The 18,401-nt window shown below is 45.4% G+C and overlaps 1 protein-coding gene across 1 annotated transcript; it reads left to right on the plus strand.

The window, feature by feature from the left end:
* Nucleotides 1-4,475: 4,475 nt before the first annotated feature.
* LOC116435091 (uncharacterized) lies at nucleotides 4,476-17,977 on the plus strand. Its single transcript, XM_031994289.2, has 6 exons — nucleotides 4,476-4,486; nucleotides 12,714-12,816; nucleotides 14,234-14,464; nucleotides 14,928-15,197; nucleotides 15,839-15,932; nucleotides 16,451-17,977. The coding sequence occupies exons 1-6, from the start codon at nucleotides 4,476-4,478 to the stop codon at nucleotides 17,764-17,766; spliced, it is 2,025 nt and encodes a 674-aa protein (XP_031850149.1). The 3' UTR covers nucleotides 17,767-17,977.
* The last annotated feature ends 424 nt before the right edge of the window (nucleotides 17,978-18,401 follow it).

The following is an 18,401-nucleotide window of genomic DNA, read 5'->3' on the forward strand; positions in this document are numbered from 1 at the left end:
CAATTTTTTCGCGATACTTCCGCAATAATTGTCGTTTTCCGGTGTATCGAGGCGCGGGGCCGGCTACGAAGTGGAATGGGTACCGGCAAAGAGATAGTGTCACAGACAGAACCGTAGTTCCAGGGCACCGTTCGCGGCGGTACCTGTGTGCAAGTACCGAGGCTGTACCGACACGGGAACAAGTACAATAGGCCAGTTTCGGGGACAATAGCCGCGGCCAACAATCAAATCAGAGCGCTATCAGCCGGCCACCCACCCCATCCGCGTTTATCCTTTGATCCGGTCGCTCGCCTCGCTCGCTCGCTCGCTCGTGCCCCGGCAAACACTCCTGATTGCACACCCTCTGTGTTTAAACAGACCCGAACTCTACCTTCTCCACCCCCTTCACCGATTCTCCGTCCTCCTCCGGCAGCGACCTCCTGCCTCGCTCCTCTCGCGCGTCCTTCCACCTAACCGTTTCTCTTTTCGCCGGTTCCGTGCACCCCCCTGCAGCTCGGTTTTTCTTCTCACTGTTTTGCACGCGACGGCCATTTTCGGACGACAGGAAAAGTTTCTGTTCGAGCGTTCTCTACTCCGAGTTTGATTAATTTCTATGTAGCCTTCCTCGTTTTCTCGTTCCTCGAGGGGGTCGCTGTATTTAGCTGTGAACTGCAGTGGGAACGAATGGCGAAGTGTTCTTGTACTCTGTTCATTTCGAAAGGCTTTGGGAGGATCGATATATCCTACGAATATTGTTTTGATGATCTACTCTACAGTAAATTTGTTATCTACACTGATTAGACGGTGGATTTCGATCAAGTCCGCGATTAACTCCCTCGTTGTTTGGTCTCGACCCACCCCTTCCTGTTCAACCCCTTAACGCCATCTACCCCTCGCGTAGCAGTATTTGAAGATTCCGTGGGAGAATTGGGGGCGACCGTCCTTGCGTCTGCACTTTGATGTACGTTTTCTTTCCTCTTCGGGGTAGTTTTATTCCATTTGAACTCTGTTACCGGGTCCTCGGGACTCGGGCTCTTCCGAACGAAGGATTCGTTGAGAAATAAATAGGAATGATAGCAGGCAATTGTTTTCAAATATTCTACGCAACAGGGATGATGAATTTGCAATACACCAGACCCTCGATTCACGCGGACTTTCTTCGCGCGAGCCTCTTTTTACACGGTAAATTGGGAGTTCAGCAATTTACGCGATCTGAATTTAGTAACAGCGAATAAAATATACTCTTGTTCTCTAATGTGTTTACTATTATTTCTTTTGTTAAGCTATGTGAAATATATATGTATTTCTAAAACTTCTACCAGCTTTTCTCTTCAATACTTTTTCTCTTGTACCGATAGGCTCTATTCATTCGACTTTCGTTCGCGTAAAACGAACCCACGTGGAACGGATTTTCGCGTAAATCGAGGGTCAGATGTACTTTGTACGAGATGCACTTTATACGTGCATTACCTCCAGTCTTTCCAGGGTTAACGTGGCTCCCGTACACGAAAGCAACCCTTAACGGTGTTTAATGTCTAATTTAGGGTTGTGCTCGGGCACACCTGTGAACACGTGGTAGGAAGTGACGGTAGAGTTATCAGGGAGACGCACGTGCCGGCTCGACGCACGGAATCGCACGTGCGGTTGAGCCGCTCTTGCGGAAACGCATCGTTACGGAGAGGCGTCGCGTCGCCTCGCGCCGCGCGCGGCGACAAGGATGCGCCACTAACCGAGGACGCTGCTTGTAGATCTTATCGCGATCAACGGACCGGCGGTTGACGAAACTGAGCGGTTATTCCGATAAAGGGGTGCGAACTTAATCCACTTTACTAATTCTATGCTAATTACAGGGTCCCGTTTGTACGAATGCGTGGAGTTCCTCCAAAGGCTTCCGTTGCAACATTAGCCGATACTAAATGGTAACTCTCTCGATACAGTTCGTTATCTTCTCGTAAATGTATTAAATATCTGTAGCTTCAGTTTCAATTCGCAAAGAATGACATCGATTTACAATAATGAATTATTGCGTGTATTCACTGATTAAAATGTAGAAACTTGGAAGCCAGAGGAAAGCTTGACTCTTGGAGGCACACGATTTTAAAGAAACAACCCAAGCTACAGAGTTCACTACGCGATTCGTCAACCTTAATTGCAGTGTAAATGTTTGTTTTCGCTTATTTACGCGTTTATCGTTAATTTATAGCATTGCCAGTTGGATGAGAAACTTTAAGTAAAATATCAAACTGTACGACTATGAGTAACTTCAATTTTTTGAAATAAAAGGTAAGCAAAGGGTGGTTTTTAACTCACCCAAAGAGTTATAGGCAGTTAGAGAGATGTTCTAAGATTTGTTAGAATTTCAGGGACTGAAAGATCGGATGCGCGGGGACGTCTAATTTCTGGTAACTCGCGAGTACGGAGTATTGCCAAGCGGAATCCATTTAGGTGGGAATCAGAGGAAGCTCCTCAATTCCGAAGGACGCGCTCACCTCGTCAGATATGTTTGCGTCGTGGGTTCAGGTTCGATCGAAGCGTAACGGGCCGTTGTCTTGGATGCGGGTACCTGGGATCAACGGCAAAGGGATGGAGAAGGTAGGAAGTAGGAGGATCCAAGCAGGGACACCCCCTTAGAGCGTCGCGGGACCAGCTGATTGCGAGTTCAGAGCAGCGTACGATCCTCCACAATCAAGCCACGTCTCTTTTGGATTGATAACTCCAAACGTATTCGACGATTTAACGCTATTTACGAGAAACAGAATATCGTATCATTTATTTGATGCTCCTAAAGTGTAGTCCTCTGGATAGCAACTATACAAGTTCAAAATTGAAACGATTCCTCTGCCATCGTCATTTAACTTCAATATTCAAAGATCCTTGTTGCTATACTCCAAAGAACCTGAGTATAAAGAAGAGAAATCAAAGAACCAGGTTCCTTAGATTTCCAGTACCTTCGAAGGGTAAAGATAATCCAAAAACGAAGAACTGAACGATACATCTCAATCAGACATCCTAACAGACCAATCAGCCCATGTCGTAACTCTTAAAAACTTAGACGAAACCTGAAACCTCCGAAAACTTCCTCAATCTCAACAAAACTCCCCCAATTTAAAAAGAAACAATTCCCAGTTCACTTTCCACTCAAACACGACCAATGACAAACTGGTCAAATCATCAATCCGTCTCATCATTCAATTTAATGCATTGAACACGGCGCCAGTACTAAGGATCCAGCAGTGGACTTTTCGTTCACCTCCATCATTATCTTCTGTTTAAAATTAGTATACTTGTGCATCATCTGTACCATTCCTACCTTCTAAACAAAAGATGAAAATGCAAAACGAAGTCGTCAACGCGTCGTGCACATTATCTTGTCTCTATCCCAAATATCCGAGCGCTCGCTGGCAAGTGCCGCCTGAACGGACACGCCAGCAAAATCGTCGCCGCGCTAACGCGTTAACAGGTTCAGGCCTTTGCTCCTTAACCGTTTGAGTGCCGAGGAGCGCTATAGCACCCTTCTTATATTGTGCCAAAATTGCGGAGAGTGCGGAGGCGCTTCTGTTTATCAGTATCAACTATAATTTTCTTACTATGCTTTACAAGAAATAAATCCAAATTTATTTGAATAAATGTTTTCTGATATTTTTTTGTAATAACACAATATTTGTGATCTCATTAGATACTACCCTTATTAATTCTTTTGCATACACACCCAACCACTTCCGCATTTTTGGTGAATATCAACATTGTTTAGCATCCAAATACGACGTAAGACGCATGAACAGAAAGTGAACGAAAATATCGACAGTTAACGTGCTAAGAGTCGACGTTAACAGAATACCATGAATAACCGGAAACCGAGGGGCAACGGGGTCGCGATTCCGGGACAGGAGCAACAAACCCCCTATCGCGGCGAGGAGGAGCGGCGGATAGCCGGTGATCGATCCTCCGTCAGGACGAGAGGGGTTGTCGAGGATTATGCACCCTCCGAGGTGGAAGCCGCCGGCCGATTGGTCGGGCACGGCCACTCCTCTAGGCGTTCCCTGACGCCGGCCAGGACAAACCACGCAACCACGCTGTGCACACCATCCACCGGTCGCAACGTGGTGGCTCCAGCTAGTACGCGTCGGAGTGGAGGCGCCTCAGTTCACGAAGTGACTTCGTGTCGCACGCATCGACGCTGTAATACTTCACGCGTCCTGAACTCTGCTCCATCGCTGTACCCGCGGGGGATCATCGATATAGCCCGGTAACCTTTCCGTCCGTCCCGGGTGAAGGAGACTGTCCAGGATCTGTGGATTTTGTTCGACGATCAAGTGCCCCCGAGATTTGCATTATGAAGAGACGAAGTTGAACGTTCTCGGCGACAGTTCCTTAGAGTCAGTGAAGTGCCCCCTGGTCGGAGGAGCTAGCCGCACGCTGGACCGCTGTGATCCTTTGGAACTCGGTACAGAGGCAATCAGGACTTTCGCACCGCTCGACACGAAGCAGACACGATTATGGTAGTTCTGTAAGTATTTCCTGCGGATTTTCCTGTTGCTTGGCAGACGACTCGAGCGCGACGTGGACGGGGGTGGTAAGGGGGTGGATCACGGAGGATAGTCGTTTCCGTGAGATGCGCGGTATATCGTTCTTGAGGTGTTGAACGAGGGTTCGATTGAATTTAGTAACTGGTTCTTGGTTGATCCCTTAATCGTGAGAATTTAGGATTTGTATTGGGAGTCAGGTATTGTATAGAGGGTGTAGTAGGTGGTCATTCAGTGTTTCGGGGCATTTATAGGAGCTTCGTCTCACTGTAACGCGGTATTGTCATTACTGATACTCCTTGGTAGCTGTAAACTAAAATTCTGACTTTAGAGAATTTTCAAGCGAAAGTTGGGAGATTATCTAATGCAGAAGTAGATGAATTACGGTTATTAAATCAGCAAAGGATACATTAGACGTATGTAATAAGTTCTCCTTTCTTTCACTGCCAAAGATTCAAACTACAATATAAACTTCTCCAAGTGCACCACGGCGAGTTTATTTGGAAGTTTTGAATTTCGAGCATCGCCTATTTCGGATTCGAATAGAGTTCAGATTAAACGGAACTGGGCGTGAGTTAATCGGAGCGTTTCATGGAAATTCGGAAACGTCGGAGCAGGTGGCGACCATTTCGGCATCGATTTCTCTTCCTGGACGAGCAGCAAGATTTCCCTAGTATCTAATCAGTGGGCGTTCTGCGGGTTTCTCATTGGTGTGTGGGCGTTATCACGGAGCCCGATTGGTCGATGGGTATTCTAGTGCTGTGTCGTACACATGCGCAACGTGCCACGCTGCGTACGGCTGCTGAATACGAATATAACGGATGTGATTCGCAAATTGTATGACGAACTCCGGCAATGGAATCGCTCGCACCGACTCGCAGGTTATCGCTTTTCTTTGGCTGTTGGATCGATAGAGCGTATCGCCAAATTTGAACGGCGATAGAATTGTAACCGTTTAATCCATCTATGTAGTAGGGCGAGTGGAAATAACATTATCGGTCGCCTTTCGTGTCCTCTTTCTCTTGTTTCGCGGCTCGATAAGCTCAGAATTCAGCTGAATTGTGTAATTATAAATAACGACACGTATCACAGATAAGTTCTATATTCGACCAAGTTAAAAGTTTATTCGAGATACTGAAATATCGCAATTGAGGTATTGTTCCTCTCTCTATCCTTGATACTACTAAATACATTTAGCATATAGCGTAAATTGCATCAATTTCTATTCTTACGCGATGACTTCAACTAGATAATATATTCCATGCCTCTTTCATCGTCAATTTATAGGCCTATAGATATCAATTGGATTTTACATCTAACAATACATTATCTAATAACTTGAATTAGACTCTCGCTTCTAATCGGACAATCCACTCGGCAATGGAAGTAATCGCCGCCGATAAATCAATTCGAAAGAAAACGAACGTTCTCCAATTCGCGAAACCTGAAAAGTGAACGTTCCACGAATTGCCGGAGAACAATGAAACTTACACGGATTTTCCGTCGAATCGAGAGAAATCGCTCGCACGGGTCGCGATTAAGGGAAGGAACAAATGACGGCATCAATCGTGCGACTCCCGACAAGACCCGGCGCGGCGCGTTCGCCGAAAAGGATAATCGAGCGGGCCAACTGGAAAGGATCGTCGCCGTCTATTCGTGAAAACCCGATTACGGATGTACCCGCGCCACGCCATTGATCACGGCCCAACACCTCGAAGACAGATTAAACGAATGTCCGCGGGTAAAACGATCTCCCTTTATCTCGAATCTCGAGAACGTTCTCTCCCTGTCCGCGGCGGTGAGGAAGTCTTTCAGACCCGCTCGCTCTTTCTCTCCGCTCCTCTTCCTCTCTCTTTCCCTCTTTCCCTCGGATCCTCGTCAGGATCCTTTTATACCGCTGCGAGCAAATGGAAGCTGACAGTTTACTCGGTATTAATGATGTCCCACGTTTTTCGGCGAGGAGCTTCTTTTCGCGAGACCTCCGATGCCGCGCTAAACTTCGATTCTAACAACTCTTGATTCACCGACGGGTCGCTATAGGTTGTAGTTTATAGCGTTTGCGCGTTGCACCGCTATTATTTTCCGATGCTAGAGCGTCAGCACGCGCGAAATCGGGGGAACGGCACGTTTATTAGCGATGGTACGGAATACAGCTAGATAAAACGCGGTGAGTCTCAATGAATCGAGATGGAATCGAACAAAACCCGTTCAGCCGGGCTTCCCATTGATTCCACGGTGTGCGCTTTCGGACGCGTGTAAATCGAGAGGCGACGAAACAGGTTGAAGGAAACGGAAGATTAGAAAGGAAACGCGAAACGTGTCGTTCGGACTTGTATTGTAACGTAGAACATGGATGATTGTGTTTCAGCGATCGGAGAAGAAGATTATAGAATTCCGTCGTTAATCGGTGCACTCGGAATTGCGTCAACTCGGAAATTCCTGTGAAAGGATCGTAAAATCGGAACGCCCCCCACTGTTCGCTGCTCGAAGTATAATTAATCAGAGAGTAAAACCGTCTCTGTTTATTCCTAAGTAATTGGTTCACAAGTAGGTTAAAGGATGCCTGACTTTCATCGACAGCGTTATTTTTTAATGTTAGCTTTAACGCTCATTACGGATACTGAAAGGTGTGCGACTTTTGTAGGTCAGAGTTTCTCTGCGATATAATTTTGAATTAAACGTACATGTGTTCCTTAATTTACATGGGAATGGGACAGTTGCAATAGAACCGCGTAAAACAGGGAAATTTATGAAAATACGAGCGTCGTATATGGCCGGAGAGTAGGCAAATAAGAAGTCTGTTAGCGAATAATAACGGAACGCACGATTCCCGGCCGCGAAATAGTCCGAGATAATATCCCGCGGACCGCCAACGCGATATCATCGTCTACGCGATCAGTTCGATTGACAAACCTTTAAGATCTCTCGAATTCTCTGCGCGCGATTTACCGCTGGACCTAACCGGCTTGATCGACGGCTATAGAAAATATCCGGATAACCAACTAAACTTTCTTATCACTCGTGACACAAATATCGCATTCTCATTCGATCTGCTCTTACATCTACCACAACCTCCAAGGTAAACATAAAACCAACCATTCAAGCATTCCTCCTTCGGAAACACCACACTCAAATACGCACGAAACGCCAAAGAAACCACGAAAACCATAAAAATCGCACCTCTTAACCTCCAAACTTCAGAAAGCAATGAAAGACCTCTACTCCCACAGCAACATCGCTGAACAAGAGAAACCTATACGAGTCACTGCAAAGTTATCATCGATGCACAGCAGAAATCCCCCGTTAAACGCGAAGCTCGGTCCGCTCGCTAGAATTAACTCGTTTAGACGTTAATCTGAGAGGACGATCCAGCTAGTCTATCGAGCGAAGCAAGGGCGGGCAGCGCGGGGGAGGAGGAGGAGGAGGAAGAAGAGGAGAGAAGAGATCTCGCCTGAGTCGGGGCAGAAGCGTGATATTTTAGCGAGCTCGCGGTATCAGCCTTAATATCTGAAATTCTGAAGGCACCCATACCGACCGGAACGAGGATATAGTCCCTGGTCTCCCGTTTTTTCTTCCCTTTCGCGGCTCGGCTCGGCCGGCAGGGTCCACCGGGGATCTCGCCGGTGTGCGTCCGTATCTTGGCCGGTCGCCGCGAGTCTGTTCGAACCGCGGCGGGACAATCTCCGCGCAGCATCGTCCGCCGATGTATCATCTTACGCCGGTGCTAAAGGCGATGACTTTATCACCGATCCGGGCAATCATTCACCTAGCCTCCTCTCGCGCCACCTCGCCTCCCCGCGGCCGTGCGCGTCCCTTTTCCTCCCCATCGCGCGCGCGCTTTCTACCACCGTGCCTCGCGAGCCCGGGAACTCGCCTCCCTTCGCGCCCCGCCGAAAGGTGTCGACGTAACAACCGTATATAAGTAAAACGCTTTGCGTGCCGGAGAACGCGACCCATCTCTTCCCGTCTCGTTCTCCCTTTCGCCAGCTTTTTCTTTCTCGCCTACTTTTCTCGTTTTGCCTTCAGCATAACGGATCGAGCGGACGCGAGCCGTGGAATTATCGCCTCGAACGCAACGCGGACGGGACCCGAGGTAGCTGCCGGTCGAAGCCGAAATAATTACGGTTCTGATCTAACCCGTGAGCAAACCGCGTCCTTACAGAAATTGTTCGTTGGTGGGGTGGTTTCGGTACCGTTCGGTTTATTAATACGGTGGAATATTTGGAGTTTGAGACATTGGATTTTCGTTTCCTTGGAGAACTGCTTCTAGGGATCCTTTCTTTATCCGATATCGTGTAAATTATTTATACAAATGTTTCATGCTTAACCCTTGAAAAACCAATGCAATACATTACACTTTTATTAACCCTCAGCACTCCAGATGGTTTTTTAATCGATCAGCAACTGCAATTAATTTTTATATCTCCAGTGAAAATGAAAAGTGCTACATTCCTTCGATCTATTTTCTTTCTCAGTACAAAATTTGGATGCGTGGAAAATCTAATAATTTTAGGGTAGTTCCTTTGATTCGTTAAAATATTTGATATTATAACTGGTGCAATATTGGAGCCTACAGAGTTCAAAGGGTTAACTAAGTCCAATCCGTATAGCAGAAATGATTATACATAGCTCGGAGTCGTCGCTAACCTTGAAATACTCGTGAGTTAAGGGTTAAAGCCCTGGTCGCAAAGAAGTGAAAACTGTGCAATGTCTAATTGTAAAAGAGATACCCAGAGTGATCGGAATTGATCAGCGTATATAATATCCAAATAACGTCCTATTTGCGTGGAACATTACGCCTCCTAATCTTACACGCGTTATGCACACGGCGGTGTAAGAACAACGTTCCCCGCGTTATTTTCGTCTTTCATTTGACGACCGCGAACCACCCTTAAAGCCGTCGTCTCTCTTTTTATCACCCTGTATATAGTCTTCGGGTTCCCGCGCACCGAAAGGCGACGCGACGCGACGCGGCGCGACGAGGCCGAAGGAGGCACTCACGAGGAGGCATGCCTTCTAGAGCGTTTGTACAGGTTACGCGTTAGGTGCGTGCTCACATCGTTTCCGTGGGTTTTATCGAGTCGGGGAACGGACGTTTACGATCCTCGGACACCTACTCGAGGAGGCCTCTCCTCGCCTCACGTGGGTCTCCCGGCTCTCGAGCGTGTCCCGCCTCGACGGGCGAAAGCTCGATGGATTTCGATCGGCGGTCGATTTTAAATGCCAATAAAATTCCAGGCCAGACATAATTTCGACGGTTCTGCGATCCCGCGGAATCGTCTCGCTGATGGTTTCACGGCCCATCATTTGTTTCTGGAACTGTGAGAACTGCTCCATTAGCTGGGCAGTCTTCAACGATCGCGGTTTTCAATTTATTTCGTAGTATATTACCGCTCGCCTCTTAACACTTCGGACGCCTAATCAACGCGGAGGATCGCGGCGGCACTTGATTCAGTCGTTTCGAATAATTAGGCTGGGAATCCTTATGTAATATCGAGCCGAGCGCAAATCCGAGGTTCACATTAATTAGGAAACTTGTATTCCTTGGAAAATCAGGATCTATAGCGAGTATTGTGATGTACACTCGCGTTTCGTATGGTTCAGCCTGCTGGAATTCCTCTGTTCTTCCAGCTCTGTCGATTATAATTAGATTTCTTTTTGTAGACGCGTCACGTGTGAATGACGCTAGAACGTGTCAATTATTTTATTATCCTTGATACTTCTCGATCTCTTCTGCTTGTAAGTATTGAATATTTCTATGAAATATCTCGTTTGTCAAGTGATTCGAAGAGAGACTATTTTAACGTACGAAATCATTCGACGCTTTTGGTCCACTATTCATTGGATACACTGGTTAACTGATCAGCTCGTTCATTATTCTCCATTATTAACCGCGTGTATGTTTGATTCATTGGCAACGACGATCGAAAGATTTCGTTTGATCTCCGGATAAAATTGCGTATGATCGAGACGAAGATTTTGAATAGAGCATTTTGCATCGAGCATCCAGAGTTTCGCTCGCGAGTCTAGAACGGCAGGTTGGCACCAGAAGACGTAGGCGAGCCGAACGTCTTCCACGGTTCTGTTCATGGTCAATGACACTTGGTCGACGATGTTTATAACGCACGCCGGCTATTTCGCATCGGATTCGAGCGGCGAGTTTCGCCCCCGAAACGCACAATAATTTACCTCCGAATATTCTCAAAGTAACCTGCTCGCGGACACTACTCGATAAACCAGTCGAATCCAATGAGCATTACCTACGCAACCTTACATCATCAGGGGCGAGCGAGTCCGGTGTAAAAAGTGTACGGTGTAAAACGCGAGAAGAAAATGGGAATAAAGACAGGTATATCTTCTTCCAAATAAGACAATAACGATGATCCGTTTAATCGTTTTCTTTGCGAAGAAGCCGCGGTTTCGGAGCCTGAGATTGATCAAGTTCGAGTATTTATATTATCTCTGAAGCGGAATAAATGTTTATTTCTCGAAGACTATTAAGGGTAGAAAATTCGATTTTTCTGCTCCCTCGAGGCGGTAAAGGGATTAAGAGGAAAAAATCAACTCTGACCGGAAACCCGGTTCAAGGATCGTTCTCGCGCGCCATAACGCCGCCACAGATCATAACCGCGGACTTTAATGTCATCGGGAGAAAGGCAGAAGCTGCTGCGTGACCAGACACGAGCGAACACTTACGCGAGAATTTATGCGGAATCGTTAACCGCCGAGGTTTTCGAGCCGACGACTATTGGAGACATTGCTCGGACCGTTTCGCGCTTATTAACTTTCCGGCGCACTTGAACGCTGAACGGAGAAAGGGCGAGAAAACCGATTCCGCGGGCTTGATTCACGACACTGCGTTTAAATGAAATTTTATTCGACTCCGATTCAGGTTTCCATCGGACTCTGATAAGATTCTAATGCTACTTTCCTAATATTCCGACGAAATCCTTGCTTCTTTCTCGATTCTCTGAATCCTCTGTCGCTGCGAAATACAAAGTTTGCTTATAACGGAGTCCACTCGATTCGAAGGAGAAATTGAATTGCAGGTTTTTGCAATTGTTTGTTGGGGAAATAGTACCTTCAGTTTTAGACAACATATGATTATCGTCTTTGTTCGGTGTCGTACCTTCGTATCGAATGATTTATCGGTGAAACTGAGGGGGTTACGGGGAATAGAGAATTTTCGGACGAATACTGGAAAATTAGAAGGAACGATTGTTTGACGGAGGAAAGTTGAAGAAGACCTCGACTACCGAAGATCGATCTTTTTTACCGCGATCAGGAATCGTTCGCGACGAACATAAGGATTCCGGAAAGCCGGTGAACGTGGCCGTTGTCAGGCCACCCACGGGCTCCCATAAGTATGGCGCGAGGTACGGCCAGGTACGCACCATAAATCGGGATTTTATCTCGAAGCTGCCGGCCCTTGGCACGCCGGCAATTGCATAATCCTAAATTGGTCCTGGGCTCCGATGCAACGGGCTTCGAGTTTTGGGAACTCAAGGTCGACCTGTTTTTATTAACCCAATTTTCCCTCTGGCTGATCTAACGTTGGCGTCGTTACGCTTTGCCACTCGATCGTCTCTCTACGATACCACTGATTCTTCGGGAATCGAAGTGTATAAAGTATTTCAAAACTTGGTTGATTCTTTGCTAATAGTTTGTACGAATAATGTAATAAATACTTCGTTGTGTAAAACATGAAGATTTAAATGTAAAATTAAGGGTTGTTGAGACCATGAACACACGAACATCTAAACACTTATATCGCATCGAATTAATGGTATTAATTCTAAATTCATTGTTGCAGTACATCGTTAGTTTAAAAATGTTAACCCTTCGCAGTTGATTTAATACGCCATAGAATTGAATATTTAATGTTTAATATTGAGCTTCATATAATGGATCGATACGTGAAATATTGGAACAAAGAAACTTTGCTCTTTACTCTATGTGATTTATCGTTCCTTTAAAAAATTCTTCTGTATCTTATCAGAAAATATTGAATATCTAATACAATACTTTTCGAGTGCAACAGGTTAAATCAACCTGACAAAACAATTCATTTAAAGATCCAAGCGATATCATGCTTGAAAGATATTCGGAATATTTAGTACGAAATTTTGCAGAGCAGGGCGTTTGTATTTTTACGTTACGTTTCCCTTGGCGAGGCAATTAATTGCACGGTCTTTTCGCTTGCTGTTTAAGGAGTCGCGTCGGGTCGCCGACGATGTCAGCGACGGTGGCCGGGAACCAGCAACAGCAGCACCCTCATCAAGAATGGGACATCAATGACTCGAATGTGCCGAGGGTAAGTATCCTCCCGCCGGCCAGGCGTAATTAAACGAGTCACCGATTCGCACTCTCGGGTAATCCCCACGCGTGGCCAAGGGAATGTTCGGCGTACCTTGGAAATTATTATAGTTCTCGACTTTCCCCAATTCCACAACAAAAACGCGGCCAGGTATGCCGTGAAGAATGCCGACTCCTTCCCAGGTGTAGCAAGGGTTTCGCACGAAACACTCACGGGGATAAAGAGAAATTACTTCGATATTAGTATGTTCCTCGCATCTGCTGTATGCAACTGGTACATTTGATACTAGGTTCACGGAACGCGTCAATTTGACGCAGATTGAATTTGGTAAATGTTTTAACCCCTTAACTTTTGGCGCTAAACAGGCCAAACTGAAAATAACAATGTGAAAGCAAAGAAAAAAAATCGTTTTATTGATATTTATCATTTACATGGGATTGTAAGCTATAACACTTATTTATTCAAGAATATAGCCTTTTTCCATGGAACAAAAGCACAGTATATCAAAATTGATTTCTTTTGGCCGGTCTTTTTAAAAAAAAACTGTGCCTTAAGGGGTTAATCGGTTTTCGTTGATCCGATTACACGAATATGAATCCTGAACGCCGCAGGATTTCATAGAGCAAAACACAGAGAATGGGAAAAATATAATATCAAATCATTTCATTGAATTGCATTATTATTATTACGTGTTCATCTAACTGAACGTCGCCGCATTATGTAGTATTATTTGTAATATAGAAACTTATTTTTGAATAAGCAACGTTTGACTGAATGAACTATGGTAATTCGATTTGGTTGAGGGTCACCGGTGACCCGCGGCATTCAACGTGTTAACCAGTTAACTGTGGAATTTAGTTGGGAAAACCTCTGGTTCTGCGGGCAATAAAATTGAAAAATGGAGCGTGTGCTCGTCGAAGGACGAATGCACGTAGAGTATATTTTAATGAAAGATCAATGCGAAACAAAGAATTACATGTTTATGCGAGAAAATAAAGAATTCATGAAAGAATTAGTAGTTGTTAGTGCCATTTTTTAGGAGAAATATCGTTCTGTGGAAATCAAATTTGACGTTGAACAAGTTAGATTCTTTATGGCGCTCTCTTACAAAAATTTGTAAATTAATTTGAATCTACTGTACAGATGAAAGTGAGAAACACGTCAGTTTTGTACGTTTCACTTTAATTACGGTTCAGTTTGATCTGAGAGCAATATAATTATTGTTTCGCGAAAAATTGGCGTGGATTAAATGCGTGAAGGCTAACTGCTAAAGCAATAATTGAAATCCTGACATGTTTCAATCAGGAGAGAACCAGTTTCCAAGATACGCGTCGTGAATGGGCATTGCGCACGTTCTCGTCAACTTTCGACGTTCGAGGGGCAGCGAGTAATTAAACGGACGGTTTGTTTCTAGGTGGTGGAGTACGATCCGTGGTGTGAATGGGCCGATGGCCACGTAAGAAGGGTCTATGGCCCAGATTGCGAGGAGGCGAGGAGGCACGCCTCCGGTTGGGCGATGAGGAACACGAACAATCACAATGTCAGTATTCTGAAGAAATCGTGCCTAGGTGTCCTGGTCTGCTCGCAGGAGTGCATTCTACCTGGAGGCGGGAGGGTTCACCTTCGACCGGCAATTTGTGATAAGGTAAGCGTCACATAATTACCACGTACAATGAAAAATAAAGAAACCACAGGGAGTTCTCACGAATTGATAAACTTTGTAAAACTGAACAGATTAGGAAGAATACTGTAGAATATATCAAAATGCTTTTGTCTCGCAAAAGCAAAGCTTTCTTGTAAAATACGTAGATTTAATTAATATCTAGGAAATGAATAGATAATAATTATTTTCAGTGACAAGAGCTCCTCATTTCACATAGTGTTCTATGGAAATATGATTTACAAACGCCTTTAAGATTCAATTAATAAGTAACCATTTTCAGTGAAAAGAACTCCCTATTTCACACAGTGTTCTATGGAAACATGATTTACAAAAGCATTTGAGATCCATTGTGAAAGTCGTTAATATTCATTTTCATTTACGAAGGAATTAAGAGCGAATAGTAGGATGCTTCGAAGATAATGGAAAGGATCTGCTCGTCTTTTAGGCAAGAAAGAAGCAGCAGGGGAAACCGTGCCCAAACAGGCAATGCACGGGTCGGTTGGAGATACTTTCGTGCCGCGGCCATTGCGGTTACCCCGTGACGCATTTCTGGCGGCACACCGAGCACGCGATATTCTTCCAAGCGAAAGGACAACACGACCATCCGCGACCGGAAGCGAAGTCTACGTCTGAGGCGAGACGCAGCGTGGGTGCCGGAAGAAGGGTGCGAGGACTCGCGGTCCTTTTGGCCAACGAGGCCGCCTTAGGTTCAAAAGTACGTTTTCTCGAGCGGATTTTATCTTTCGTTCCTATAGGACGTCCCGAAGTAACTGTTCAGTATTTTAATAATTTATTTGAAACATGAAAAACAAATTTCGAAGTTACAATATTTCAATATTCGTAACGAAACAGTCGTATCATTAATTATTCAATTCGAATCGAACGCTGTATTGAAGTCGAAGGTGAAACAATTTATTATTTGTAGTTGATATGAACATTTACGGCTTTATTAAAAATATATATTTTTCCTTGGATGTAAACGGTGAATTATTGCAGCTATAGTTGATTATTAATTGAAACACGAGGTGCTGATATTCTTTGGTTTATAATAAACAAGTAATTAGAAACAGTAATTTCATATGAGATATGAAAAATAAAAATACTGATGTGACCTCTGTTTTCGAAATAATATTCTTATTCTGAGATCGACGTGTTCAATTGTTAATTGTATTTTTAACTTTAGTCCGTATAAAGTGAAAAGGATATTTGCAACCAATATGGCGACTTACCGAAAGTGCAGCCTTGGCGGGAGATTCTTCTCTCGTCCAAAGAATAGTCTTGATCGATGGAAATGTACAATCTTGCTCGTTTGATCACTGTAACGTAATTAATAAATAACTTTTCTATTCTTCACAGTTAATGTCGTTGAGAGGAACGAAAAGACCAAGTTCAGAGGCAATCGAACAACCACCGCGGGCTACCCAACCACCGCCACTAATTTCGGACAAAGGTTCATACTTTTTAGCCCTTAAAATGCTCTGTCTACACTCTCTCCGAATAAAAAGCAGTTCTACTAATTAGTTTCTGTGTAAACCATAAAAAATCTGTGACAAATTACTTGTTTCTTACCTGAAAAACTATTTCACTCTGCACGACACCTCTCGCACTGATTTCCCGCCGGTGATTCTAACTTCTTCCGCTTGGCGGCGCCACTTCTCGGCGATAGTTACCGATTGCGCGCGCAAATTCGAATGAAATTCAGTCAACATTGAATGAAGGAACAGGCGTTCTTTAAATTGGAACGATAAAATCTGGAACATTAATAGAATCTTTAAACGTCTGATCAAAGGTAACATTATAGTCGATCATTTTATTTGAACTTCGTAATAATCACTTTCCAACGTCACAAAATCAAACCCTTTACTCCCTTTCGACGTACCGTACGTTTACAGTATTGTATTGTTGCAAGATAAACACAATAATATTACAAATAAACAATATAAATAATTCTATTCTTTTATTTTTTAGGATATTGCTCTTGTTCCCCGTTCAACTGTATGTGCGGCATGCAGACCAACATATCAACGTACCAGCAATCTCACCAACAACCGCCGGCGATGTATCCTCAGCAAACGCCATCGAACGAGACGCCATATTGGCTGCAGGACGCAGTTCAGCCGCAAGAGAACACCTTAGGCTACAACCTACCTATTCAAGTACCGCAAGAAGCATCGTACCCGGACTTCCCCTCGTTCACCGGCGAATTGTTCCAACCCGAAGAGATCTTCCAATTAGATCAACCCCTGCGACCCGAGTTCCCCATGAACTCGCAAGACGTGGCCAGGTCGCCGCCCACCTTGCTCGACCTGGGGAGTGGTACGATCAAGTATGAGATCAAACAAAATCAGGACCAGGCCTACTGGAACCAGTTCCTCAGCGAGGACTCGAGCAGCAGCCACTTGAGCATGCCCCAGGACGACAGGCTGCAGTTCCCAGGCTTCGAGTCAGAGAAGGACTCGAACGGATTCTGCGCGAAGAGACCGGTGAATCACTTCGTCCCCGACAAGGAGATCAACCAGAACCACCTGAACAACGCGATGAACTTCCAAGAGTACCAACGGAACCAGAACCACAAGAACTTCGTGGATGGAGCAGTGAAGAACGATCAGCAGTCGGGCTACTGGAACCACCAGGACGACCGCTTGAACTTCCCCGGCTTCGATCCTCAGAAGGAGGAAGACCTGATGAGCTCGAGAAGGGACGCCAACTGCTGTCAACCCGGCCTGATGGAAAGCTACAACGTGTACCCGAAGAAGGAGAACGGAGTGGCAGATCCCGCCCGGCCCAATCGTAGCCCGGTGGAGAACAAACAGTACGCTTACGACGGTTACAACCAGATGTTCGAGCACTCCGAGAACAAGAACTACATGGCGAACCGATGTCAGCAGAACTCGAGCCGAATGGTCCTCGACGAGAGACTGCAGAACAATTTCGGCAGCCACGAGACGTCCGACTCCACCGAGAGACTCTTCCCAGATTCCAGCACCCTGGACACGTCGATCCAGTCGCAGAACAGCTCTGAACCGTTCTTCTACCCCAGCAACGACCGGTGCCACTATACCTGCGAGGTTCTGGACACGAGGCTGCCGCAAATGCCGATGAACGCCGGGAACACGCAAACGGGAATGAACAATTACAACGACGTTAACGTGAACGAACTCGACCTGCCGCCGTTCGTCGATTACACCCTCGTAGGGATGCTGTGCAGCTCCGCGGAGGAGGACACGTCGAACCTGTTGACCGGCTGCCAGCAGAACACGCAGACCTACGTCTCCCATCATTAGACCGACGCGACGATCTTGATTTGTATTATAAATATTGAATATACGGTATAGTTGCACCGCGCCGGTGACGAGTTCTCTTTCATTCTTCGTTTCGCCTTTTGGCTGGAAGAAGAGGTCGACTTGGCGATGACTGGAAATTTCGCAGCTTGAACTTTGCGGACGGTCCTCGAGGTTTTTGTAGCAGGTCTAGTGATACGTTCCGAGGAGGAAAGTCGGACACGTTCGTTCGAGGGGCAGAGACACTACTAGTCGTCGAGATGAATGGCGGAAGGTCTGAGTCGATTCTTCCTTCCGCGTGACTGTAGCTTCCTGGCCGATACCTGTGAAAGCTGGGCAAGATTGCGTTTGATTGAAGTTAATTGAATGTTCTTCGTCGACGGGCGTTTACAAGCCGAACAATTTCGCCCGACACTGTGTTCGAAAGACATCGTTTCGGCCGTGCAAGAGACTGAACAGTAACAGTTTAAAAGTATTACATCTTCGAGCAACACGAATGATCCCGTTTTGTTAATAAAGTACTTCGAATTGTTAATTCGATTGACTTAAATAAAGAATCTTTTGTTAAAGGATGTGTCGCATGTTCTTTCCATTGAACCCACTGTCCTGATACCTATAAAAACTGTAATCATTCAATG

This window comes from Nomia melanderi, chromosome 4 (genome assembly GCF_051020985.1).
Source record: "Nomia melanderi isolate GNS246 chromosome 4, iyNomMela1, whole genome shotgun sequence".
Classification (NCBI taxonomy): domain Eukaryota; kingdom Metazoa; phylum Arthropoda; class Insecta; order Hymenoptera; family Halictidae; genus Nomia; species Nomia melanderi.